General features: G+C 39.7%; 1 protein-coding gene across 1 annotated transcript; it reads right to left on the reverse strand.

The window, feature by feature from the left end:
• Positions 1-1,600: 1,600 nt before the first annotated feature.
• On the reverse strand, positions 1,601-26,555 carry ELOVL2 (ELOVL fatty acid elongase 2). The gene is made up of 7 exons (XM_013941658.2): positions 26,496-26,555; positions 20,948-21,135; positions 8,729-8,806; positions 7,279-7,450; positions 5,028-5,152; positions 3,560-3,694; positions 1,601-1,789 (listed from the first exon to the last, which is right to left on the reverse strand). Exons 1-7 carry the CDS (start codon positions 26,509-26,511, stop codon positions 1,661-1,663), a joined length of 843 nt encoding a protein of 280 aa, XP_013797112.2. The 5' UTR covers positions 26,512-26,555; the 3' UTR covers positions 1,601-1,660.
• Between the last annotated feature and the right edge of the window lie 1,023 nt (positions 26,556-27,578).

Below are 27,578 nucleotides of genomic sequence, written 5' to 3' on the forward strand. Positions count from 1 at the left end.
TAGGCAGAGGAGCATTTGAGGAGAGAGGACTTGGGCCAGCTTTCTCTCTGCACTGGCCATATGCTGCTCCTTGGTTCCCCAGCATTGGCTGTGTGGTGTCCTTCCCTTCCTGCCCTGGTACCCCGCAGGATGATGCGGAGGGAAAGACCACAATGCCATGACAGAATCGCTTTGGTTTGTGAGATTTGCTGGGCTGGGGCGACTCTGAAAAGTGCTTTTGTTAAGAGAATTTGCATATATGAGATAAGAAGAGACTAGAACTATTTCAACTGCAAAAAAGAGAGAGGAAGGAAGGCTGTGTTCACTCTTAGTAGAGGCTTTGAAGAAGACTAGATAAGAAAAGAGCAAGGGGCAGATCCCCAAAGATAGCCTAGGGAATTCTGCTTTGCTCATTGTTTAAGTCAGAGGTAAATGCAACTAACTGAAGCAGCAAAGATGGTGACTGACTTTTGTGTGCAAGACCCACCTTTACAGCTGCAGACAGGAAATATCTCTTTTCTTTCCCTATAGAAGACTGTATCTCAGTCCCTTCTGTTTCTCTGTCCTTATCAGAGTCAAGTCTGAACAAGGTCCACCTATCAGGGAAATTGCTATATAGTATACTTTGCTCTCTGCTAAATTTATTTTTAAGACTTCCTGCATCTCCTAGTGTGCTAATATTTGGCACTTTATGCTTCAAGTTGGCATAGTTGTACAGGGTTAATTTTCCTTCATGCACCTTTATGATCAAAGGATTTATCTTCATTAAGTTGTTGAGCTCCTGTTTCTTCCAAAAGCCATTTAATTAGAACTCCTATTAACTTAGCACATCTGAAGTGACCTGCCTTGCTCTGACTGGAGCTCAAAACCCCGTATTATTGTGTACTCTAAATCCCACATCATGCAGCCCACTGGTGCTACTAGTCCCAGCCCCCTGAAATAGGAAGCTCCCACCAACCTCAGTGGCATTTTTAGTCTCGGGTCTCAATACACAAAGCAAGCAAGGATGGCGCATGTCTGTCTGCAAACCCTATGATGGTGTGCCTGGGCTCTGCCCTCTGCTACATCCCTCCCCAGAGCTCCTGCGGGAACGTAGGGATGGCTGGACCCAGCTGGTGTCTGAAGGAAGGGTGGGAGAAAGCCTGGGAAGCACCAGAGAGGTATGGTGATGGAAACAGTATGATTCTCATATCTTTTTTTTTTTTTTTTCCTCCTTTTGTTTCTTCCTTTTTGACTTCAACCATAGTTTAGCTGAGTTTGTTGGGTGTGCTGCAAACCTCTGTCCTGAGACTTCTCATGTGCACAGAAAATGCTCAGCCTGTTAGTCTGAACAGAATCCTAACCTTCTGAAGGCTTCAGTGGATTTCTCCATGAAGTGTTTTATAAGGCTTTTTAGTGTCAGCATTAGAGATCCGAAGGATTTTTTCTCTTGTATATGAGAAAGATGATATTTCTGTTGGCCTTATTGCTCTGATGGTGATCTTTGACAGGGCAAGCAAATCTACTCGTTTTGTTAAAACCTAAATAGCAGTACATTAGTGTCTGGTACAAAGAACTGAAAAATGTGATCAAACAGGGTTTAAGCTAAAGCTTGTAATTCAGTCTTTTTTTTGTTGTTTTTAGAAAAAAAAGGGGTGGGGGGTGGGGGGAAGTATTACACCGTAGTATTGAGTTACTATACTTATTGTGCTTTCTTATTTTTCAGGAATCCATTGGCAGTAGCAAAGTAGTCCTTATGGAAACCGTTCTTGATTTCTGTTGTGAGAGGGGTTTCCTTTATAGCCATTCTTGAAGGTGTTTTCTGGTATGTCTATAAAAGCAAAACCCAAACTTGTATTTGTTTAGTGCCCCCAAAATACTGTTTATGGTTAACTGTAACATAGAGCTGTCTAGGGTATGTTTGACAGATATATATTTGCTTCAGGCTGTCTTAAGGGAACTGTATGACTTTCACTGCTGTGGATGATATTACGTTACTAGTATTACTGTAATATTTCTTGGTGTCAAAAGAAATTTTAAGCCCTTCTCACTAGAAGCTGTATGTACGCGGGCCAGCTGGGGCAGTCCCTGCTGAATAAGGTTGAAGTAAACAGTGCAAAGATATAGCTGCTTGTTTCTGTTTCCTAAGGAGGAAGGAAGGCTCAAAGTTTCCCATCAGAGCAAATCCACATCTTCTAAGTTCTGTTTGCAGTTTCTTACTCCCTCAAAGTGTTACTGTAAAGCTTATTTTAATTTTTCATTTTGACCCTTCAGACACTACAACATGTAGAAACCTATGGGCAAATGAACTAACGCCTCCCCAACAGCTTACAGGAGGTTTGTCAGTTCCCCCTCTGCTGGGTGGAGTACAGGAGCCTGAGCAGAAGAAAACTGACAGTGACCGAGTTGCATCTGTTTGAAGAATTTTAGTGACCTAGTAAACAGGTCCAAATATCATGCACATCATTGTATTTCAATTGATGTACTAGTGACTTAATCTCTCACACATCATATTATTTACTATTTTGCTCCTGTGTTAAAATTTTTGAAAATATAGCCAAATGTCAATGGCTTCTATAATTCATTTTGTTGAGATGCAGTTAAGAAAAAAAATGAGCATGAAGAAGTTATGACTGATTTAAAGTAATTCTACATCTGTCACTTTGGTGTGTAATTGTGAAATGCATATTCCACTTAATGTGTTTCATATCTAGACGTACTTTCAACTAGATACAAACATCTGAACTTTTTTTTAAATGAAGTTTTCTAAGCAAGTTTTACAGAGCTCCTTCTACTGGTGAAATATTAACATTTCTATAAGTTCTTTTCTCTTTCCAGCCAGACTTTAAAATCAATACAAGTATTGAACCAACATGGCTTGTAGTAATATATATGACTACATTTCAGGGATTCACAGGAAACTGTTTATAGTTGTCAAAGAGGTCTTGAAGATCAGGTTTTTGACTGGGGTATTTGAGAGAACCAAACACAAATTGACAAAAATTTGGGCAAGTTTAACCTGGTACTTCTGTTGACTAGCACTTGATCATTATTGAATTACTAGACTCTAAATACTGATTGCAACAAAATCAAAGCCAATGTCTTAGTCTCTGTCAACTTGTCTTAATTCTTTCATGTAGAGTTTTTAAAATAAATTACTGTCGGTCACTATTTTTAAAACTAGAAAATGCTAGAAGCAGCATCAATATTCTGTTCTTTGTGCTGTCTCTATTAATAAAATAAACACTCTACAGGAAAAACATAAAGATGGAGGAAAAGATCTTTTTTGCTGGGGTGATAGTTTTAAAGGTACCTTAAAAACAAAACTTTGAAACAAAATGAATGTCTTGCAAACTTAGGAGTGCAAAATTGAGCCCTGGTACAAGACCACACTTCATTACAGTATGGTAGAGCTGTGCCCCTATGTGAGTTCATAACTGTTGAATGCCTGTCTCTTGCAGAAATTACTGCATTTGTTATTCTTAATCGACATATATATATACACACAAATACAATATTTTGTGTACTGACACTTGTTCTACATTTGAGTTCATTAAGTCCACTAAGCAAAAAGCCCCCACCCTTGTCAGAAAGATCTTACCTTAATGTAAAAGTTTATGAAGAGAATAACCAGTGTGGCCATATAGGAGGACTGGAACATGAGGCAGCCAAATGGAAACCCGCATGGCTTCACAGCAGCACTGAGTGTGTGCACAATAGTGAGCAGAAACTGGATCTGTAGAAGAAAGATCATACATGAGTATTTACTGAGTTAAATCAGATATAATAACGTCACCTAGTCTAGCTCTTTGAAATTTTGGGCATTCTTGAAAACAGTCCCTTTCTGAACCTGTGAACATTTTGTAAGGGTTAAGTTAAAAAGGCAGCCTTATGAGATATTAAAAAACTACGGGACTGGAGATTTCTAAAAATATGAACTTACAGGCCTGGCTGACAAAATGAAAGCACTTTTCTTTTAACAAGTGTTGCAATATCTTCCAGACTCTGCTGCGCCAGGTACAGCATTGTCTCTAGTAAGTAGGTGGGTAGAAACTTGACAAAACTCTGAAGACTCAGGACAGTAGCTTTAGAAGTCTGAACAGAAAATAGAAATCTCAGATCTGAAGAGAGCTTTAGGTAGACTGGGGTTTGCACTTATCGAGTTAAAGGGGGGACAAATGAAGCAGAAGTGAGATGGAGAAGGAATTGCAGAAGGGTGTCAGCATTTTGGGCTTCCAACCACAGCCCACACTGCTGCATCTGATTCTCCCCAGGCAGCTGAGGGTGCCCTCGATCCAGTGTGCTGGGGGTGCATTTCAAAGAGGGCAGCACGTTTTAATTGCACAGATGATGCCAGCCCAGAGAAGAAACGCTTTCTAACTGAATTTCTACAAGGGCATTTTTAAGCTTACTGCAAACAACTTAACTTCTAAATAAGACAAAGAAGCCATAAAACACACAAAAAAGAGAGTTTTTGTCATATCAAGCCTTTTATCTTATTGATAGAAGCTTTTGATGTGACTGAGCTCTTTGTGTACAGCAACTGCTGGAACAGACTTTTCTAAGCCAAACGCTTTCTGTCTTGTCTAACCGCCTGTTTGTTTACATCATTTGGCATTTTGTAGTTGTAGCGTGGTTACACTTCTTGACTCTTTGATTTTCTTCACTAGATGAGAGACAGTTTTTCAAGCTGTAAGGCCATATACGAAGCGTGCAGTGTATATTTTAATATCCTATGTAATTGATAGCTTTTATAACTTTTTAAACAGTAGTCCATTTACTTTGATTAAATAGTGTCTATTTTCTATTTGATGGGCCATAAATAATGGGGCTTTATGGACTGTAGAGTTTCTATTTGATAGTAAAAAAAACATTTCTGAGCATCATCTCCTTTAATAAGTTATATTTGGCCAAACTATTGAATTAATCTGCAAAATAGTTTTGTTCTATTTGAATTATAACTGGCTTAATTCTGCAAATGATAGTATGCATCTATCATTCTTTTTGTCTATCTGGCATTTTGAAGGACTTCTGGTAGTTAAAAATGAGAGAGTAGAAGAGACACGTACCAGTTGTGCCTGAGTGAGGTACTTCTTCCACCACAGATACTTGCGCATGGAAGGGATGACTGACAGTCCATAGTAAGAATACATGAGCACATGGATAAAGCTATTCAAAGTAGGTCCAAAGAAACCTATAAAAATCCAACAAGGAAAACATTTTGTATATCAAGTGTTGAAAACTGAGAGAAGATACTACTAGGCATATTGCTAGCAGTTTCCTGCATATGGCAAGTCTTCTTGATGCTGTGCTTACCCTTTGGTAAGGACATTCTTGATGTGAATGAGATGCACTATGATGCTTCCCAAAGTGGTTTTTCTCTCATTGAAGAGCGTATTTTGATCCTGTGTCTTTCATTTTCTTTGCTTTCCTTTTCTTTTCTGTAGTTTACAGATTATTGCTTTTGCTACCCTCCTACACATTCTTCTTTGCATCGGTACCTCCATTATTGCTGTAAGCTTTAAACACCTCAGTGGGTGACTGTGCTGCTGTTACAGTAGCTTGGTGTCCTGGGGGGCACAGAGCCTCATGCTTTCTGATGCAGCAGTAAGTGCTTTACTCTGTGTCTGAGTTAAACTAGCCTAGTGTAACTTTGAGCATTGCTTTAATTTACTTCAATGGCTCTTCTGCTAGATGCAGATTTCCAGAATCTTACCCCAAGACCTTGCCAGTCTAATTACTGACATTTAGTAAGTATTAATTCTAGAGCAAATTAATTGCTCTCTGTACCTTACAGATCTTTGAGAAGTAAGAGCACTAATCTACCTGATATACATCTACGTGATTGATTGCAGTGCTTGACAACTACAAGAAGTTCTCACCAATTGTTTTGATTTTCCACTGATTGATTACTTAACTATTGATTTTTCCACTCTGTTAATTATAATTGTGTAAAGTTAGGGTAGAGTGTGGGGAGTATGTTCAGATGCAGTAGAAATCACAAAAGCCTTTAACTCTGCTCAGCTATGTTTGTGTTTCTGTAGAAATAGTTTGTAATTGCTATTAAATTCTTCATCTACACTTCTACCTATGACTGCTTTACTTTGACTTTGCACTATCCAAAATGAGTGCAACAGATGCAAGCACTACTTTTTGTTTTGAAAAGCGCCTATAATAAATTGCTTTACAAAATATTACAGTGGACTGAGGAGCTTCAAGTTAAAAATACTCATTTTCTGCTCAACTCCAATAACAAGGCTGCTGGAAGTCTCTGACTGTATGAAGCCCTGGAGAAGCATACATATTGCCAAACACCTGAAATAGTTCACTGCTGTTTTGTAGTATACAAATGCCAAGTGAGCAGCCTGTTGCACTGTACATTTCCCTCACTGTGGCAGAGAAGACAGACAGTTGCAATATCCTGTTAAGATGAAAGTGGTCTAGTGAATATTGTTGTGAAATACATTGGACCCAAGGTTTGATGAGCTAAAGAAGGCTGCTACTTCTACCATTTCAATGCAAAATGTAAGATGGTAGTGGTTAGGCCTGGCTGTCTTGTTCAGAGTTCAAGCAGCATCTTTGTTTTTTGCTCTAGGCTTGCTTGGAGGCAGTGCTGAGTTAGTTTGACCTGCTGCCTTGTGTGTGTCCTCATGTCAGTTCTACTGTAAACATAAAAAGTCTCTATAGGTTTTATACATTTAGGTAACTTTTTAAGAGTCTCTACTGCATAATAATATGTGCTATTAACTGCTAAAACAATCCCTGATATTGTAGTAACCTGCATTTTTTTTGGTGTTGTATGCCACTAGACAGCTGTTTTTCTTTTTAAAAAAAAAAAAAAAAGGATATTTTAGCTGGTTAGATATTTTACTTACATAATCACTAAAGCAGAATGCCAGATTGATGCATATAGGACTCAAATCTGTAAAAATGCTATTGAATTTTTTTTTTTGGTGATTAACATTGACTTTACTAGGGTCGCAATTTCATTCTGCATCTGCTTTTGGAGTACATCTCATGTGTTCTTTCTTTTGCATACTTCTCAGTAGTGTTATCCTGTCTAAAAGTGGTTTGGGGAAAAGCAAATATGAGAGATTGTGGCAGCTAAGTGATAGGGCCTAACATTCAGAATTATTTTTGCCCCAAACTTTTATCCGTGCTTTTAGTTTTATAGAGATCTGCAAGAGTTCAGCAGTTCTGAAAGATATGCTTTGAACCCAAGTAATCATATAACATATTAATACTCTTGCTCTGCATGGTGGTGTGACTCCCCTCAAGCAAAAGGTGATTTATACCCCAGGTAATGAAGTAAAGACTTACTTTGACCACAAGGTATCCAGTTCAGAACACACCACCAAATGTTAAACATAGTGGCATGGTGATACACATGAAGGAAGGTGATCTGGCTGCTTTTCTTTCTCAGTACAAAGAAGATAGTGTCCATGAATTCAATTACTTTGGAAAAATAATACCACCACAGCACCTTGGCTACCTGTAAGAACAAAGGAGCAGGAGATCAATATCTGCTTATAAAAGGGCTTAAATACTGCTGTTCTTCATCAGTCCTCCCCACCAGGTATCAATATCCTTTTGAAGGAGGAGCACTTTTTTTCTTTTTTCTCTTAAAGAATGAGGTAGTTTAGAGAAAATTCATCATTTTTTGTGATTGTCTAAATAGCTATGATTTAAGAAATATATTATAAACTTTGAGCAAGGCTCTTCTAACTGTTCTAATAATTTATTATCAAAGATACAGTCTTTTAAGGGTGCTGCCATATACAGTTTCTTGTCATGGAATAGATTATGCTGGCAACTGCTTGTTTTTAAATAACTCACTTTTGAGATTCGGCACAATGGAATAAGCCATTGTGTCTCTGTGGAGCTGAAACAGTTTATCAGAGCTCAAGATATGTCCCAGGACATTATAATTTTGCAGAGCCCTAAGTATTACATAGAGCATCATAATGTGCATCTGCTGAGCTGGAAGCGAGTGATACTTGCTCTGCCAGCACTGAAGCAGCTTAGACCAAGGGCAGCATGAATGCCTGACTGTCTGTACATAGCCTGTAGCCACCCTTGATGATGCAGAGTACTAAGATGATGATGACCAGAAGGCTAAAGGACGGTTAGTTAAAACAGAAAGGTGGAAAACATCTTGCTGATAGGAAAATGCATTTAACTGACTGTTTACTTGCCAAAACACAGACAAATTTGGTAGTGGTGGTGGTAGGGGAAATGATATGAGTTATCTAGTCTTTCTGCCCCTGAGCTCCAACAGTATCTGGAAAGTGAGCCCAAAGTAGGGAACAACAGACGGTTAATACACAGAATTGCTGAGGTGCAGAAATAAAGTTTGAAACAAAGATGAGCCAAGGCAGCGAAATGGCTCTGAAATTTTCCAGAGTTGGGCTTGAATCCATTTCTAGCTAGAGCTAGAGCTCAACACGGTTGATTTTTCTCAGAAGTTCTTAAATGACTCTCATTTTCTGTTCTAATAGTCATGGAACACTGTTTTGATCACAAATCTTGATATACAACTTTTAAAACTACTCCCTGTTATGTTTTCTGTAGAAAGGATGCATCTGTATTGAACCAAAAAACTAGTATTAACCATTGGCTGCCAGCTATTAGGCAACCCATTTAAAATTCTCATGTTAAAGGTATACTGATGGCATCCTTATAACTGGTATGAATGCAGAGGTTTTGCACCAAGTCTGTGGAGGGCAGGGCTGCTGCAGACGCTGGGGGCTGAACTGCTGCCGTGTCTCACCCGGATGTCAGCTTCCCCTGCGCTGTCGAGGTTCTGACACTGTAAGTTGTAGCCTCCTTCCCACGTGGCAAGGATGAGCTGGAACAAGAAACATGGCAATTACATTCCTGAACAGATGAGGTGGCTCTCTTCCTCCCCTGCAACTGTTCTGCAGTTTTGGAAGGAACAGCACAGGAATATGGGAGGTACCAATTCATTGCATGAAATGATGCTGTAAAACCAGACAACTTGCAGCTGTCTCTTCTGTTCTGAAATGAAAAAGGCATCAGGTTGTGATGGAAATATACACTGAAATGATATACCTTTCTCTGACTTTAAAACCTCCAAGGTATCCATTAATATATCATTACTATTGCAGTGGTCCTCTCTCCAAAGTTCATGCTTGAATATTTTGTCTCTGACATGAAGCAGTATGAACAGAGCTTACCGTACTTACTGGTACAGCAAATTCCTTCCTGTCCTCAAGAAAAATACGCCAGGCCAAGCAAGCAAACCCAAGGCAACTCCAAAGCATGGTATGGGAGAAATATTTCCCTACGTCATGCATGTGTCCTTATCCTATGTTGTCAAAGGAAGGGAGCAGGTATAGTGCTGAACGGAGAAGTGAATAGACACACAAGCAATTTCTTAGCAGTGCTCTGGTGGTGCCTTCCGCTAGCCTGTCATGATGCACCAAAGCATGAGCGCACGTCACACTGAGAAGCAGACAAATCAATAAAATGTCAGGCTACCGTACTGTGCTGAAGCTGAAGGTTTCTGGAAAGCCATGTGGTGGCTCTTCAATGGAATATTTGTATAGTAATGATCACCTAAAGCAATCAGCAGCCCTTTTGGAATAGGGAACATAATCTGTTATCTGTACATGCTATGAAGCAAAGTATCAATTTACTTAGAAAGGTCTTGCTTACTTTTGAATGTGTGAACAGTGTTTCTCAGGGCTAAATCAAGGAATTCCTGGTTTGGGGTCCCTCTCCACAGAGGATGCAGGTTCTGCAGTGAGTAGGAGAAGTACGATTTAAGTGTTGTGCTGTAAGCAGAGTTGCAAGCTATTGTGAGAAGTGGGTTGCTTTCAACTCTGGCACTATATTAATGAGGAAGATTATTTGTATCAGGGTCTGTACAAACAGATTTGTCCTCTGCTTCAGACTGTCAGTCACCTGTCTGTAATGTGTGGCAGTCTATATGAAGTGAAGCAGATACATTCTCAGGGATTCAAGCTGAATTAATTCCTAGAGTAAGCACATGCTATTAACAATAATAAGCAATCATTTTTATTGGATCTAGAGAATTAGCAAATGGCTCAGAATACCCATTATAAATTCACATTAAAAAATTTTTTTGAGAGATAAGGGCTTCTCCTGTTTTTCCCCTGAATCATGCTTCTGTGATTGTCTCTGTAATTCTAATATATCAGGTTCCTGTGGCCAAAATAATAGAGAATCTGCTGTGTTGCAGAAAGAGAGAGAGAAGAAGAGACAATAAATGTTTTGTAGATCACTGCTATATAACAACTAAAACAAAACTACTCTATTGTGGAACAGTCCTTGTTTTGGTGGATTTGCCTACAATGTGTGCTAGAAGTCATCAAACAAAACAGGATGGGACTGGCCTCTGAAAAAAATGAAAGCCTGACAAAAATCCAGCTGGAGAACCCCACACTGATGCTTGGTGTGACTGTGGCCACAGCTTGTCCTGCCAAGTGGCCTCTGCTCCAGCGTTGTGCCTGCGAGCATGTGGGGCTGGGACTCGTGAGCTCCTCTGCACCTGCTGCTGCGTCAGGAGGGTGGGAAGGGGAGGCACAGCTCACAGGTCTCATGGTCACTCGACCTGATGCTGAAGAGGAGGAGGAAGAGGAGGTGGAAGTCAGAACTCCTTGAGGAGAATGAAGTATGGTCAGTGACATGTTCTTGTTGGGCTGTGGCTTGGTGTCTGCCTTTCTGCTACCTTTCCCATCACACCACAGCAGTGTGAAACTCTGGCTGGCTTTAGTTTCGCTGGCTGGCAGTTTGTTTCCTTCCTATCTTTTAAAAAGCAGCTGGGTGGAAAAGGGGTGATTTACAATCCAGCTCCAGGACTGGAGTGACAGGAGCTCATTTGGAGGCAGCATCCTGGATGCCACTAGGCTACAGTGGTGACATCTGGGAGCTTTGGTAGGGAACTACCTCAAATACTAGTGTTAAGAGCTCTGCCAGAAACTTCCATGGCTAGTACTGCTAACAGAAACAGGAAGACATGACATTGACTGTACTCTTGGTATTTTATTTTCCTCAAGCAACATTGGCTTTTTCCTCTATTTTCATTGGCTTCATTGGGTGACGGGGAGACGTCAGTACCAGTTCTAGTCCTTGTGATTGCAGGATTTTAAACTGTGACCCACAAAAACTCAAAACCCACAAAACAAATGAAGGACTATGGCTGACTGCTTTCCCCTTGCTGTACAAGGCAACATCACAGACTAGGGAGACCCTTTCCCTTGATTTTACTGAGGAACTATAAACTGCCGTCATAAACACAGTCACTTAGTTGAGGTAAGAGATAAAATTTGCATTTCGATGTATTCATACTTACACCTGATATGTGTTTTGTATGTATGATATGATGTGCCTGTAACATTTTTTATCTAAGGCTCTGAAACAATTTTACCTTATGAGAGCTATGCAATTTTAAACAATGTTTTCATGATGAATTAAAGCAATCTCACCTGACTGATTGTATTGCATTCTATATCTGTAAATTCATATCTTTCTTAGGCCCAAATTTGTGGAATTCATTCTTTTTCCTTTTAATTTATCTTTGGTAATCTGTTTTTCTTGGAGTATGATTGCAGAAGCACTTTACCCTTTTTTACTCATTTCCATCTTTGCTTAACAACTCATTTTGTTGTTGTTTTGCTGAAGATGCCTAACCTCATAAAAGCCTGTTTGATAGGTGAAATGTTGGTTGACAGAAATTTGTTAGAAAAGTTAGCTATTTTAAAACATTTCAGTTTGGTTTACAAATGTTCTGATTCATATATGATTACAATAGGCTGATTTTCAAAAACTCAACTTCCCCCCCAAAATCACAGATTTTTAGCTTGATGTTTGAGAAATCTGTAATTCCCCACGTGCAGTCAGCAGGTAAAAGGAGAGAAAGCTTTGGGGTAAGAATACCTCTCTCTCTGACTTCAGGGTTTTCTTTAATATGTTCTGTTATTCATTCTTCTGTGATTCTGTATAATACCAGATTTGTAGATGATACTTTGCTCCTATCCCCCCAGGTTGCTTGACTTGGCCATAGAGTTCCCTCTGATTTGTATCTGTATTTCAACGGCCAGCAGCTTAGAGAGAAAATTTGTTTTGAGTGTCTTAACCCTGTTCTTTTTTGTCAGCTGTTCTGTAGCTCAACATTTCTATTCTCTGTTGTTAGGTTCCTTTAGGGAACTGAGGAGAAGCAACTTTGAGTTTTGGCTGCTTTCTTTTTCAGGGTAACCTTTAAGACTTCTGGCTAACTCTCTAATAAAACATCAGTGGTGAAATTTGGAAGGCGGTGAGGATGCAAAAACACTCTTTTGCTTCTCTTTCTGAGCAGGATGTTCAAGCAGTGCTCAGTGCTTGGTAATCCTAGGCCATAACTTTCATGTTTGGTATGTATGACGTGGAAGGTAAACAGCTTACCTAATGGTCCTAAATGAGCCAGCTGCATATCTGGCACAGAAGCTGGTACTTCGATATGAAATATCCAGTTACTAGGTCTCTTTTTCTCTGATAGCAAAGTTATTTGTTACTTTTATTATTTTAGTTGTCTTCCCTTCCACATGCTGAGTACTTTCCCAGTTCTGCAGAGCTGATGGTATTGTTAATCATGCAGAGATTATGCAAGTGCAGGATGTATTAGGGGGATAGGAAAACCTTTCCCCCTACTTCAAAACACAAATTCTCTCTCTAGAAAATGTTCCTTTGAATGTTTTGCATTCTTGGCAACCTCCTATCCTGAAAATAAAGTGAATGCATTATTTAATGTTATTTGCATAAATAGATCATGTAAAGAAGAAAACTTTTCATGTTGCCTGTGAAAAAATGTCTACTCAGTAGCAATATTCTTTTAATTTAGTAGAGTTTTTATTTTTTGCTGCTGTTCCAGTGTTGTTCTTAACAGATTCCAGTCATTATTCCAGTAAATAATCTTTTCTCATGTATCTGAGTATAAAGAGTGTGACGATTCATAACGGTTGGTTCACTGCAGCAGTCTAATTCCTACCCTTCTTAAAATGGCAAATCACGTTGTTTAGGAATGAGAGCTGGTTCCTCTGCATGGAATCTCAGCAGAGAGAGGTGAGTAGATGCCAGAGGACGGTGCCAAAGCCTCTTGCCTTGCTGAATAGCAGAATAAGCACCAAGAGCTTGTTCAAGCAAGACCTAGACAAGTACCTAGGAGCATATGCCCTGTTCATTTCAAATTCACAGCATCACAACCCCAAAGTTGCAACTTGCTCCTGCGTTTTTCCCCTAAGGGTAGGCTAGAAAGGAAAGTAACATGATTTTCTTAATGGACTTTCCTAGTTCTACTGAATGCAGTTGCTTTCTACTCTTTGAATTGTAGAAAAAGCTCCTTGCATGTTGGGCTTTCTCAGTGAGAAGAAGCCTGGAAGCAACAACCAATTTCCCCTTGCTCCAGAACAGGAAAAAGAGAGAGGATGAGGCATGAGCACCTATAAGGTGAACAGGCCTTGTAAAGCATTTGGAATACTTTTAGTTGATCTAGAGAGATGGTTGGTGTTTGCAGTCTCAGGGAGCTGCACAGATTTCCCTCCTCCCCCTGAACCTTCTCTTATGATTTTTTCTGTCACTATTTATATTAATGACTCATAAAAGTCTTAGCTCCTTGTTATAAATCCAAAATCACCACTTAGCAAGACTGGTTTATCTTTCAGAAGGATCTTCTTTGACTTCTGGTTCATGACTGTAATCTCTGGCTTGGTCTGCCTTGATTTTCTCTTACTATGGCCATCCTAAATAGGCTCCTGAAACACCTTGGTAGCTGTGAAACAGTTCAGAAGGGGAAGCTAAAACAGATTTTTGGAATTAGTATCCAAATAATTGAAATTCCCCTCAAAAGTTCGTCTGGGAGGATAAGCACCAGTGTTTTCCCTGTGACAAGGTGGAACAAGAAGCCTCTTGATGGTCTTAAGCTGTTTTGGAAAATGACATGGGGAAATCAAGGTGAGAAAAGAGTAGTGGGATGGGAGAAAAAGGAAAAAAGTAAACAGAATTGAGTGGAGAAGAAAACAAGAAAAGAAAGAGGCTATAGGAGATCCAGTGAGAGAGAAACAGGTGATATTATCAGTAAACAGTGAAAGAAAGGAAAGAAGACAGGAGGAGAAAAAGAGCAAAAGAGAGGAACATGCAAACAAAGCTGATAAAGAAAACCTGCAATACAGAAAGTAACAGGAGATAAGATGCCCATCAAAATTTACAGTTGAAGTTGTTACCAAGAAGCATGGGCAGTTAGTCTGCTACACATGCAGAGCTGGCAGTGTCCTCCCCTTTGTAGGAGAGGACAAACACACCGTGCCACAGGTATATCTGTGATGCCTTACTGGGTTTTCCCTGGCACTCTAGCTCAGACCAATTAAAGCAACTTGGTCTGACCACTGTCCCCAAGCAACAGAAGCCTTCTTAAATTAAATAAGGAGATTAATCTCTCTAGGCAGTGGAGAGAAAAGTCTAACTTTCAGTGCCCTGAACCACCTATTTCCTTTGACTGCAGGAGGAGCCTTTGTTAACTCTTGTGAATGTCAGCTTTTCCCTAGATATCTAGACCTGGACAGAAAAGTCCTACAAGCAGTTAGCTGCAGGTCAGATCCCAAAGAAAGAGTCCAAGCAAAGGCTCAGGGTGGTGTCTCAGGAAGAAGAGAGGAATGACTTTTCCTTTATGTTTTTATTTTTAGGTGAATTTAAAAATGGAATGACTCAGAAAATTATTGGTGTCTGAAAAGAAAGGCCAGGTAATCATCAGCTCACCCAAGTTTCCTTTTCAGCTTTTGAAGGGAGAAATCAGTTCCTTGACTGTAGCATAGCTCAGTCCCAAAAGAATGCAAAATCTGAATTTTTATTCCCATCCCCAAGAGGTTGGAATGCACACATGCTGTGATGATGTAGGGAAAATCACACTTCAATATATATGATAAGTAGATTAATAGAGGAAGGTACCATTAATCACTTGGTTTATCATTAAATCAGTCTTAAGCAATACTTAAAATCTTTCAGACAGGTTTTCTGGCAAGTATCTTGAATTGTAAAATCATCTGTAAATGGTATTTGTTGAAGAATATCTCTCTGTAGGCTGCCACTTTTTAGATGAGCCTTGAAGAATCATAGTTTAATTGCAGATTTTAGATGGATAGCTGAGATGCAGAACAGCCTGTGCTTCCAGATAGCTGCTCATCTGTCCTGAACACCTTAAATAAGCTGTAGTCTGGCAAGACTATACACCACATAGAGAAGTGGTTTGGGCTAGATGGTTCAACCTAGGATTGTGGACAGGGGATTCCAGGAGCCTTATCCTGACACTGGCACTTGGTCAGTGCCTCAGTTTCCTCAGTTGTACCATTAGTTAGTTCTGATGTCATGACAGACTGGCAAGGAATAGGGAATACTCCACAAGATTTTTCACATTAAAAATATTTTGTTGTCCCTCTCCAAGATGCAGCCAAGACATTTTTCGTGGGGACAGAAATGTAACAAGCATGCTTTTCCTAGGTAAGGCTCTCCATCTCTCCTGTTGGCCTAGTTAGAGGTCCAATAATTAACTGCTTGGTGGGCCAGAGAAAATATCTGCTAATTCTGTGATACACTGACTGATGATCAATATCCTGATATGCAATGCATACAGTTCGATCCATGCTGGGTCTCTCCTAGCCTGCCCAGGCATCCTAACTAGGAGGATATTGGTCATTGCAGGGAGGAGAAAGAGGTCTCATGTTTTCTTGTTATTTTGAGTCAAGAAGTCCATGCCACAGTGACAAAAATAAGAGCCCCTTCTTAGCTGAATTTTGACAAGAAAATTTTTCTTTCTGTCAGTGAAAACTCTTTCAAATGGCAACATGTTGCTGAGAAACTTCCAACCAGTTCTGTTCAATACTCGTTAAGTAAAGTGGAGACAGTGACATTTTGCTGTTTAGGTTTTTCTCCTTTTCTCACTTCTCCCTTCCCCCAAATGATAAAAAAGTGCACCTGATTGCTTCTGATTTACCACTTTGCTCTTCTCCTCTTGCTCCCCCAAGATTAAGATTAAAGAATTTCTGCTACTTTAAAGGAAGCCTTCACTCAAGCACCAGTCCTTATAGCTCTAGAATTATTACTTTCTTCTCTGCTAAATTTAAATTTGCTAACTTCTATGCAATTCATTAAGGACTGACAATCATTTGTTTGAGTCTTTTTTTTGTAAACGATTATGTTAAAGTTAATAATCTATGGACTGATATAGTGAAATTCCAGGACAGTTGCAAACAACCAGGACTTACATTTTCCCTACCTTTCCTCCTCAGCTGTGCTGTTAAAACTTCACTTAGACCTTCTGCTACTCAAGGTCTATCTTTGGAACACTTCAGTCTGTTAGGAAGCAAATCTTTCTCATGTCAGTCATTATAATGATGGAATAAAACAAAGTTTAGGTGCTCCTTCTATTTTTGGTTTGTTTCATTTTGCCCACTGTTATCCCAAAACCTGGGCTTTCTAGTCATTTATGAGATGTTATCTTAGTTGCAGTGTGTAGGGCTAAAAACGATGGTCCTGACAGGGCTAGTGTTGTACTTCTGACCTGCCCCTGCTATCGGGGGATACAGAGAAGGCAATTCTGGCACTCCTGGAAATCCTCGCATTTCCTTGGCACCTATGGATCTGCTTTCAGGTCATGGCTGTAATTCAGAAATTGGACTGAAAAGCTTAATGCACTTGGCTTGCAATGCTTGTGCAATTTCTCTTTGGCACCCAGCAGGCAGCGCTGATTTTTGCTCCAAATCAAGGGATCTCACATTCAGGTCCTGCTTCTCCACATGCATACAGTTGCTTGATTACACTCCTCAAATCCTGTGGGTTTGTGATACGTCTGTGAAGCTACCCAGGGAAGCAGGCAGCTTTAGCAAGCATGTCACCCACACATTAATGAAATACATCTTTAGATTTCCCTTCTGGTCTGACAGATAGTGCCAGTCGCCTGGTGTTCTCAGTGCCTGGTCAACAAAAGGGCTTGGATGAGAGCTTGATGACTAGCTGAGTTCACTTCTGGGACAGACATGATACTTACTGCTGGTCCTTGAGTTGACTTTCTGCTCATAGTTGGTTCTTTTAAGATCTTAGGCAGAGGTTTGTGTGAAGAAAAGGCATATTTTTAGTAAAATTGTTAAAAGTTTTGATTTTTATTAAAAAAATGGTGGTGGTTGTTTTTCTTTGTGCAGATTTTTGGCAATGTTTCTGGAAAATGTTGGACCAGTAGACTTGATCTGGACTATGGACACTTAATCCTACAGAAACGCATATATCCAATAACAAATGCCTAATACAGCGTTCCCTTGTAGTGGCAGGGGTGGAGGGGTGCCCTCAGCAGTGCACCTGCACCCTTCCTGCAGGCTGCCTAATTTAAGCACATTACTTGTGTTTAAATTTTAGGTAACTGAAAAAGCTATGCTCCATAAACAAGTGCCTCGCTCCCCCATTATACTGTGGGGAGAGGTGGGTGCCTTTGAAGACTTCAAGAAAATCCATCTGTCTAACTCAAATGTCTAAGTTAAGGCCTAAAAAACTCTCCTTCTGGGAGGCCTTCAAAGGCACCTTTCTTGACCCGAAAAGAGAGTTGGGCACAATTTTCCTTCTTCGGACCTTTTCCTTTGAGGATAGTAGGGATGTTATCTGATCCTGTGCTAGTGGCACATTTCAGAGTTGTCCTGGAGATGTTCTTCAATATACCTGAAGGTTTGGTTGGCTTCAAGGCTCATGGAACTAAAACTGGCTCCCAGACACTTCATGCCCATCATGTGATGCGTGGAGCTCTGGCACAAAAGGTGATCTGCCCTTGGAAATTTTAAAGCATAGTCATTGTGTTATGACTCCTTGCTACAACCTTTGTCTTCCTGCCTTGAGGTTGTACACTCCACTGTAGGCAACAGATAGCTAAGCTAGTTCAAGCACAGCAAGGAGATGAAGTATGACAAGTACAGGTGTCCTCCATAGGTTGGTTTATCCTGTTTCTCATTAAAACCAGCATACAGGACAGTCTGCAATGGAGATGCACCTTAGCATGGACTAGGTCTTTTTCTTTTGAATGTCTAGGAAGCACCTACTCCATTCTGGAGATATCATGAGAAAAGTTGAGTTGTGTCTTATAAACAAAACCAAGAAGAGACAAGTAGAATAATTCTGATAACTGTTTCTGTGGCTAATACATAACAGAGATTGGAAGAGTGGAGGTGAAATGGGAGGATGGAGGAATAAGATAATTGTTACAGAGCTCTCTAATTAGGAATTAATCCTGAAACATACTCACTGGAGAAATCAACTGCTTTTACATATGAAACCACTGAGCAGACTGCTCTAAATACAGGTAAGTCTTGCCTTAAAGAGCTTACAGTTGATAAAAGACAAACAGCAGGATCCAGAAAAAAGCTTTGGACACGAGACATTTTGAAATGTTGACTCATCATAACTTTAGTCACTAGTGAAAAAGACTTCTGCCCTCCCATTTGCCTATTCTTCCTCAGCAGTAGAGCACAAGCTACCTCATGCAGGTCTGCAAGCCTCAACTTCCATTCTGCTCCTTCAGAAGAAAAGCCATGAATAGGAACCAGGTAAATAGACTACAAAAAACTATGGAGCCACTATTATGAAAGAGAGGCTTGTACAGTGTGAAACCAGCCTGACGGACAGTCTAGAGCTGAGAGAGAAATCTGCCAAAAAACAGCTGACAAAGCATCAAGCACATCAGATATTATGTCTTCTGTGTTTCTGACAAATGCAAAATATGACTCTATGAGCCACTGCCCACCATGCCCAGCTGCAGTTACGGAGGGTTAAGCCAGCAGCCTCCAGCTACGGAGCCAAGGTCTGAAGGGCTAAGCTGAGGACACACACAACCCAGCAATCACCTTCAGCAAAGTTAGACTCAGGAAGGAAACAATAGTAAGTCAGGTGAATAGGAGCTGACTCAACACAATCCCTACAAGGATATGAAGGTGGCTAAAAACTGGTTTACTCCATTCACATAAGTCAGACCTGCTATAATTCTTTTCCTTTATTCATTTGCTTGTGGCAGGCTGAATCAAGCTGCAAGGGGAAAAGATAGCAGGATTTTTTTTTCATGCAATTAGCCCTTTTCTCTGAGCCTTACTACTGAAGTCAGTTATCTGCATACCTTCAAACAGAATATGGACTTAACCACCTAAGTGCTCATTTAAATTCTGGAGCAGATCAGTATGGAGTCATCAAGCCTTCCAGCAACTGGGCCTCTGCTTGTTTCTCCTTTGTTCTGGGCCTGGTCTTGCACTCTCAGACGCCCAGAGCAACTGCTGAAGCCAGCTAGAGCTTTGGCCAGGGCGAAGGTCTGCACAGCACAATCAGTCCTTTGCATGAAGGCACAAATCTAAACTGCTGTTCAGCCTTTTGACCAGGCCAGTCATCTGCTGTTTAGCTCAAATTCATTTAAAACTTGAATTCTTAGGGGTTCCATTTGGCTTCAGTCAGCCCTTGTTTTTCTTATGGAAACCACTGTTGTGGCCAGAAGCCTGAATAGCTAGAAATACTGAGATGGCTGGCTGGCAAGGCTGCAATGTCAGCTCACACCTCTGCAAATCATGCTGTAAAATCAAGCACATCCTTCAGCCAGGGCAGGCTTTTCATTCCCTGGGTCACCTTTTAAGTCAAGTCAGAAAGAGTTTTGTGGTTTTTTGTCTTTTAGAATTTGCTTTTTAGGGTCACAAGCAAGGGATGATAACAATTTAATATTAAAAGTACCTACATTATCACAAGGGTTAAAATAGGGAGCTCCCAAATATTATCAAAGCAGTGACTGCCGGTTCCTGTTCCCCACCTTAATTTTCAGCTCTGGGGGAAGTGATTTTTCTGGGCTCCATGTGCTGCTGCTGTTGCTGTGCAGCAGTTGCAGATGCTGTGATTTCAAGAGAGGGTGTAGAGGCTGGATTATTCCATGACAGCTTTTCTTGTGACTGAGAGTCTGAGGAAGCCAAGGCCTGAATTCAGACTCATGTATACAGTTCAGAATGGATCTGTAATGCATTAATAAATGCCAAAGCGTAACGTTATAGGAGAGGACAGCAAACTGTGTCTGTGTGCCCTGCTGTAGCCTGAAGGGTTGTTGCCTTGTTGCCGGCCACAATTGTTGGCTGCTGGCAGGATGAGTGTCAGACTTAATGTGACTTTCAGGCCAGCCCTGTTTCTACGGGGAGTGACAGCACACAAGTCTCTGCAGAGAAGAACTGCTTGAGTCTTTTGCTATGGAGAAATCATCAGATACATTCAAACCTTTCTTCTGGTTATGAATGGATCCCAGTTTCTGTGAGTATGTTCCTTCCTGATAGGTGCTCACAAAATAATCTATGTGATCGTGTTCAGCCTCCAAGTCCCCACAGCACTCACTTTTGGTTGAAGTTGCAGGTTTTTATGATCTGTCTGCTACATAATGTTTCTATTCTCTGACTAAATGATGGAAGCTTTCTAGACAGGAGAGAGGGAAAAATAACACTGAATTACCAATACTGTAAATAACTCAGTACTTGCTCTCATATATAAATCTGTTCACATTTAAAAATAGTCATTTGTTCAAAGAATAACCTTCCACAGATATTCATACAATCCACAGATATTCATATAATCCTAATCCTTTGGCATATTCATGGATGTTGAAATGTGATGTGTAGGCATGTTTGAACTAGGCGGCTGCTGTGGATTCAAATTCATGCTTGTAAACACTGTCTTAGTAGCAGCCAGTTCTCTCCAGGCGTGAACTGCAGCTCAGTAATGACAGTTAAAATATGCTGGAATCTAAGCTGAGAAGTACTGTACAAGTCACTGCCCAATTGCTAAGCCTTCTCAGGGACTTTTCTTTATGTTAAATTACTTTGCTGCTTCTGATAAACTTCATAGCAAAACTATCTATTGCTAAGATACTTCTGTTAAAAACTGTATATTGCTCAGCCTTCTCAGCCATGCTGCATTAAAGAATGCTTACCTCTATGAACATGTACAAGGATAGCAGTGTAATCCCAAGGTTATATACAATGAGGTGAGCCCTGAGTGAGAAAGCAGGCCTGTTCTTCATGAACTGGTTGCCCAGCCATATGCAGAGTAGGTACGCTCCAGTAAGGAAAAATGTGGGAAGGTAAGAGTCCAGAAGGAACCATCCTCTAACCCTGGGATCTGAAAAGAAATACACGCAACAAACAATTAAAAAGTTTTTGGTAAAGTATTGCTTAAAGTAAGGCATGGTATATTGCAAAAAGAATCTGCTAAAAGCACAAGAGGGAACCTGCCATGCTTTGCTCACTTCAGGAACTATCTGTTGTGTTTAACTCCCCAATATGGCATATTCATTTTGAATATGTGTAGTGAAAACCACATAAAATTTGCTAATAATTTAAGATCTCTTAAATCTCCTTTCTTTAATAGGACAGGAAAATGAAAAGAAGAAAACATTCCTATAGTCTTTTTTCTTTAACTTAACATTTAATTAAATCATATCTTAATCTGTTCAGTGGACTTACATCCTGCAGGCAGTATTAAATATAAAGCATGCATGAAAAGTTGCCAGTTCATATATTATTCTGTATTTTTCATGTGTATATGAAGGTATAAACTATTTGCTAGAAAACATTTATATGGGAGGAGGATTTTTCAAAAGCATTAAATATGAAAAACAGATGACAAATAAATGTTTACTTTGCTGGTCATCAAAGATATTTGGTAAACCTTGCTCTCTCATAGTTTATCTATCTGTCCCACTTGCATGATCCTGAAATGAAATATCAAGGTCCAATCCTGCTTGCCTTATTCACACAAGTAATCCCACTGGCAGTAATCAGACACTTGAGTGTGTATGAGCAAAGTCTAGCCCTACGTGCCAATCTGGAGGCATTGCTCATTGTCCTGTAATCAGGATGTCATGAGCAAAAGCATCAATTTTAGAGTCAATTTTCCACAACAACAATCTTCAGATATTTATATATCTATGACAAGAATAATTGGCATCATGACTAAAAGTATATATCATGAATTGATGTTTTTCACTTTTAGGTTTGTCTTGTTTTTCAGAAAGGATACTCTGAATCTGTCATGTTATGGAGTAAGTGAAAAAATCACTCAGTGAAAAGCTGTTGCACAGTCACAGCGGTTCCTTCCAATCTTAGAAACTGTTTTAAATTATTTACCTTACTTTTTACAAAAACAAGGATTAGGTTGAAAATTGCAACGGAAGAAAAAGGTTTTCACAGTGCATGAAAAACAACTTTACTGATTTTACTAACTGAGCCGAATTTGGGAAGGACCGGGCGATGGAGGACGCACAAACCAAGTGTGATGGAGCATTTATAAACTGTTGCACATTGCAACATTACTTCACCAATGAGAGTATTCTTATGAATATATACATACATACAGGTAGGTATATGTAAAATGAGGCTTTACATGATTAAGAGTAATCTGCTTACCAACAGGACTGTGAACACCTGCATTCTTTACAATTTCAGCCTCCCTCCACTTCCCACCTTGCCTCCCAGTGGCTGTAACACTCATCTGTGGAATCTGGTGTCTATGTGGGATATAAGTTCCTCTGCAGGAATGACTTTCAACCAGATCCATGTCACCCTGGAAATCCAGTGCTCTCATGGTTTTGGCTCTTCCTTCATGGCTCCCAAAAAAACACCTTCACTCTTTAGAAGGGGAGAGGTGTAGGACCAAAGCAGTAGCGGAAGAAAACCATCTGTCACAAAGCACAGTCCTTCCTTTGGGGTGTCCTTGCTTTGCTCTGCATTACCAAGCTAGAATGCCCATTTTCTGTCTTCAGATCTCAATGCCTATTTAATATCATCTCAATGTGGGAGTAATATACTTCCAACATCTCTCTTAAGGTTTACAAGCCATTTGAGAAGCTCTGGATTGGATGTGTTCAAGGTGATTCTGCTCCCATGTGAGCTCTAAACAGGACACAGGAGTCATAGGGTATGCAAAGTTGTCTAAATGTTGATCTAGCATATGTTTTATGATTGTAAGGATTTAATATATTTAATTGGTATCCTAAATAAAGATGAAGAAAGAAGTAATTTTAGCAAGACTGCTATTTAAAGAAGGGTCTCCCTACCTGAAATCAGGGAGAGATTTCAACATTTGGTGCATAAAAGTCACTTGCACAAAAGCCAGTTGGCATCAAAAGGTAACAAAACATTATATTTGCTCAAAGAGGAAAAGTAACTAGTAGAAATGAGATGACAAATTAAACAAAACCGCATTGAGTGCTGCCCCAGTATGCCCTCAGAAAGCTAGTTTTCACATTGCCATGAGTGGGTAGAAGAATGTGGGCTGATCCATACAAAAGCAGAACTCTTTGTGCTTGTTCAGGTCAGCATATTTAAAATCTATACTATTTCAGTTTCAAGCTTCTGCATAAACTATTAAAACATATTCCCTTAGTGATTATTTTCTGGCCCTGACCTCAGTATCAAGGGTAACACAGTTATTAGTGAAGAGTGGTTTACGAATAGCAGCCTGAAGATCCAGACTGCTTTGTCTTCATTTATACTTGTTCTTGGATCACACAAAGAGAGAGATTTTTATGTGGCAGGAAGGGAGAGGAAAGGAAATGTATTTCAAAAAGAAAAGTTATCAGAAGATGAAGAGAGATCAAAAGTACTTCTGTTGACTGACAGTAGGTTACCCCGTGTTCAAGTAAGATAAAAGTCCACTGTCAATAGGAGAAATTAATAATGGGAGAAAGCATTAGCTTTACGATACTGAACCCATACAGCATCTGAATTCAAGACCAAGGCAGTGAATAAAGCCACAGTGTGAAAGTGCTGGACTGCAACATGGGAAGGAGCAGGCGCACACAAGCTCTGATTGCTTCTTGAATGAGCTCATTCACAGTTGCCGGCCATGATGTGCCAGACCCTTGGGATGAAATCTTGGCTCCTCTGAAATCAGTGGCAGGCCTCCCAGGCCTTTAAAAGTACCAAGCTTTTATCAGTGAAGTTTAGAAACTTTCTGATTCAGGGTTTCTGGAGAGCTTTGGCCAGTTGGTATCTGAGTAGATTCAGAACTTTTTAAGTGCTGAAGCTGAACATTTTTGTACCAATGCTTTGTTCATATTTAATTGAGCAGAGAAAGAGTGTTTATTACTTTATCATAGCTTTGTTGAAATATATCTGTTCTCAACCACTTCTGTTTCTTCAACAGATAAAACAAGCAAGTAATCTGCTAGATTTATTTACTGCAATTCCATGTTTCTCAATCTTGCATAACACCAAAAAATACCCTGCAGAACAAGAAAGCTCTGGAAAAATGCTCTTTTACAGAACAATATGTCTATTTCACTTTTGTGCATGTTGTCTTGAGTCTAGATAATCTTTATCCAGGATTATATGGATCAACACCAAATTGTAAACCCACTTTTTATTAAGAGATGGAATAAATGGGCATGCACATGGCTTCTATTACCTGAACCAAAGGACTTGGTATGTTAGTTCAAAAGCAAAAGTTGTAGTAAATTTGCATACAAAGTCCAGCTGACAGTGGCGGACAGAGGCACAAAGCAGGCTTGTATCTAAATCATGTTCAAATCTATGATAGCACACCCCTTACTCTAGTAGTGCAGTAGTGTAGCCTATGTTAACCTGATAACTACTAATATGGTTAGAAATTGCCTCCAGGAACTAGTTCTAGGCATTTCTTTCTCCTGTTGTACCCTAAGCCACACCTGATAGTGATGACTGTAACTAGTACAATGACATTGTTATTTCAGGAGCTACTACCTAAAACATAAACTGTAAATGTGGAATTGATTTTAAAAGAATAAAGTGCCAGTACCTATCGTTTTAAGTCTTCTTGCTGCTGAATATAATGTGTAGACTGGATGAAAATCAGTGGAGAGGAAGAAGAGGAATGGTTTGATGGTTTTAGAATTAGGGGGAAGCTCTCAAGAATTCATTAGATTTTCATCTGTGGGGTCACTCTATCCATTTTAAAACTGTTTGCGTTTTACTGTGAATTATTTATGTGTATAAACATATTGCAGGGAATGGTGTTATTCATGAAATATATGATACAGTGTCATTATAGTACTTCTTCAAATAAAAGAGGCATGGATGAGATCCTTATCTTTGGCATTGGTATCTGCAGAGGGGTGGTGATATACTTGGAAGGTGGTACAAATAATACTTATTTTACTAAATTGCTTTCTAAAAGCCCGAAAGAATCTGTGTAGTATTCTGTGTTGGATTAACTATAGTTCATCCCTTCAAAGAGTTTGTTCTGAATCAGTGAGGAATGAAGGATAACATCATGTGCTTTTAAAAAGAAATGAAGTACTTTTATACTTGTGATTACATTTGTTTGTTATTAGTAAAATGTTTTACTGTGGCAGCTATTAATTAAAAAAAAAAAACTTATTCTACTTGTTTTAATAACTTCTGCTGCAGTTCCCAAGCTGGTCACTCTTTCGTCACTAGAATGCTTTTTTTCAAGTTTTGCATCAACTGCAGTGTTGTAGGGGAGAATTTTGTACCCATTCAGACAGCTAAGACGAATGAAAATTCCTGGGTTTTAGGAACGCTACAGTTTTCTTTCCCTGTTCTCCTAATTAAGCAAGAACTGTTTCTAGGACCTGGAAAATGTTATCACAACAAAATGAGAATGAGTAAGCCACAGCTCCGTCACCACAGGCAGCAATTCTGGCCTTTCTTCCAGGTTTGCAGGGCTGTTCATGAGGCTGGGCACACTGAATAATATTTAAACTCAGGACTACCAGCATCAAGATGGCCTCGCAGAGACTTTCTCTGAAGTCTGAAGTCTGCTTTCTAAGTCTCTGTCTAACCTTCCTCCTTTAGCTGCTTGGTCTCCCATTCTAATATTAGCCCTGACTTGAAAATCTGTCCTCAGCTTGCCATAGTGCTTCTCTTCCTTTTCCTGGTCCTACTTCAGTTTTCTTGTCCCTGACTCAACCCCCCTGGCATGACTGTTACTCTGCTTCAGTCCAAACAGAGCGTGATGCATCTCTAAGCTCTGCTAAAGTATCACTGTAGTTATCTATCTGAGTAATTCTAGTCTGTATGGTTTTAGAAAGTAAGATTAAGAAAGATGCAACTGTTCTCCCACCCTGCCTATTGGTTTATTGAGATTTTGCACATGATCCTCCTGGATGCCGAGAGCCCTTCTTTGCTGTTGCACTGAGCATCCTTCTGGATTGGGCTATTTTCTAGGTTGCCACACAATAACTGGATTATTAATGAGAACTGGTCCTGAAGCAGAATGTCCACTTTCAGGAAAATTCAGGATTTCAGAATTCATTTTTATCTGTAGTAGGATGAAAAGTTGAAATCCTAAGATATTTTCAGAAACAAAGGACTCTAAAATGTGGTGATCTTTTTAAATTTAAATTTAATTTAAAAATTTAATTTAAAATAGAAATTATTCATCTGGAAGGTTTCAACAGCTTCCAGTTATCATAATATTGTTGAGTGTTAATCTGGATGGAAATTGTTTCCCAAAAGGCTGTTGTTGGAGCAACTTACCTCGAGGTCCAAACATATAGTTCACAAATGCATTTACTTCTCGGTCAAAAGCTTTCAGATATTCCTAAAAAAAAGACAGATGACAAAGATATTATTATCTCATGGCTCACATAGGCATCATATCTGCTGAAAAAAATTAATTTAGGGCATATTGTGGTCTAGATAACAATAGAGGCCTCATTACTGGAAACAGTGCCAAAAGCAGGACTCTTCAGGAAGGGAATCATGTTCAAGATGGAGGTTTTACAACTGAAAAAAAAGCAAGTATCACAGCAAACCCATCTGCGATGGATATCATTTTCTCTTTAGAAAAGATGCCTTTTTTGTTCTGTTTTGTTTTGTTCTGTTTTCTCAACTGAAACCACTATTTGTAGAGAGAAGCTGGTGATTCCTTTGATCAGCTTCACAAAACTGCCTGGTTGTCACTCGCCTGGTGGCAGCATAATGAGCTGAACACACTGAAGCTTTGCTCTTAAAGAAGGAAACTTGTGGGAGGGGTCAGCTGAGATTTCTCTAAATCAGGCACAGTTCCTTTAAAAAAAATCTGTAAGTAGAATCTTAAACTTCCACTAATGCAGGTCAGGGCATTTAGAGAGGGAGGAAGAGGAGGCAGGAATAGGAGGGATGAGTTACAGAGCATTGTATTTTGAGGTCGAAGTCAATGAAGCAGCATTGAAAGCTACTGGCAGGCTTAGCAAGTTTGTGACTGAGTTGGAAGCCGACCCCTGGTCAACACAGTCCTTTCCTCAATCAGACGTGGTGGCACCTCCAAAATATTTCTTCCCAGACTGCCCTTCTGGACAGTGGGATGGCTTCCTGCACACCTGGTGCCCGAACAGCTCTTTGCACTAAGCCTGCAGTTGGCGAGGTTCTTTCTCTGCTCTGCTTTTCAGGTCATTTCTGAGTAGAAATTTGGATAAGAGGCAGAGGAGAAGAAATGAATATACTTCTTAAGAATGCCCCTGCATTTGTCTCCCTTTTAGTTGTCTTAAAGTTTATCTTACCTTACAGGAACAAATAAAATTGTTCTTTGTCTGTCTTGTAGATTTGCAAGTTTATTAAATACAATGCATTTATTTACAT

The sequence above is a fragment of the Apteryx mantelli genome, chromosome 2 (assembly GCF_036417845.1).
Source record: "Apteryx mantelli isolate bAptMan1 chromosome 2, bAptMan1.hap1, whole genome shotgun sequence".
In the NCBI taxonomy this organism is placed as follows: domain Eukaryota; kingdom Metazoa; phylum Chordata; class Aves; order Apterygiformes; family Apterygidae; genus Apteryx; species Apteryx mantelli.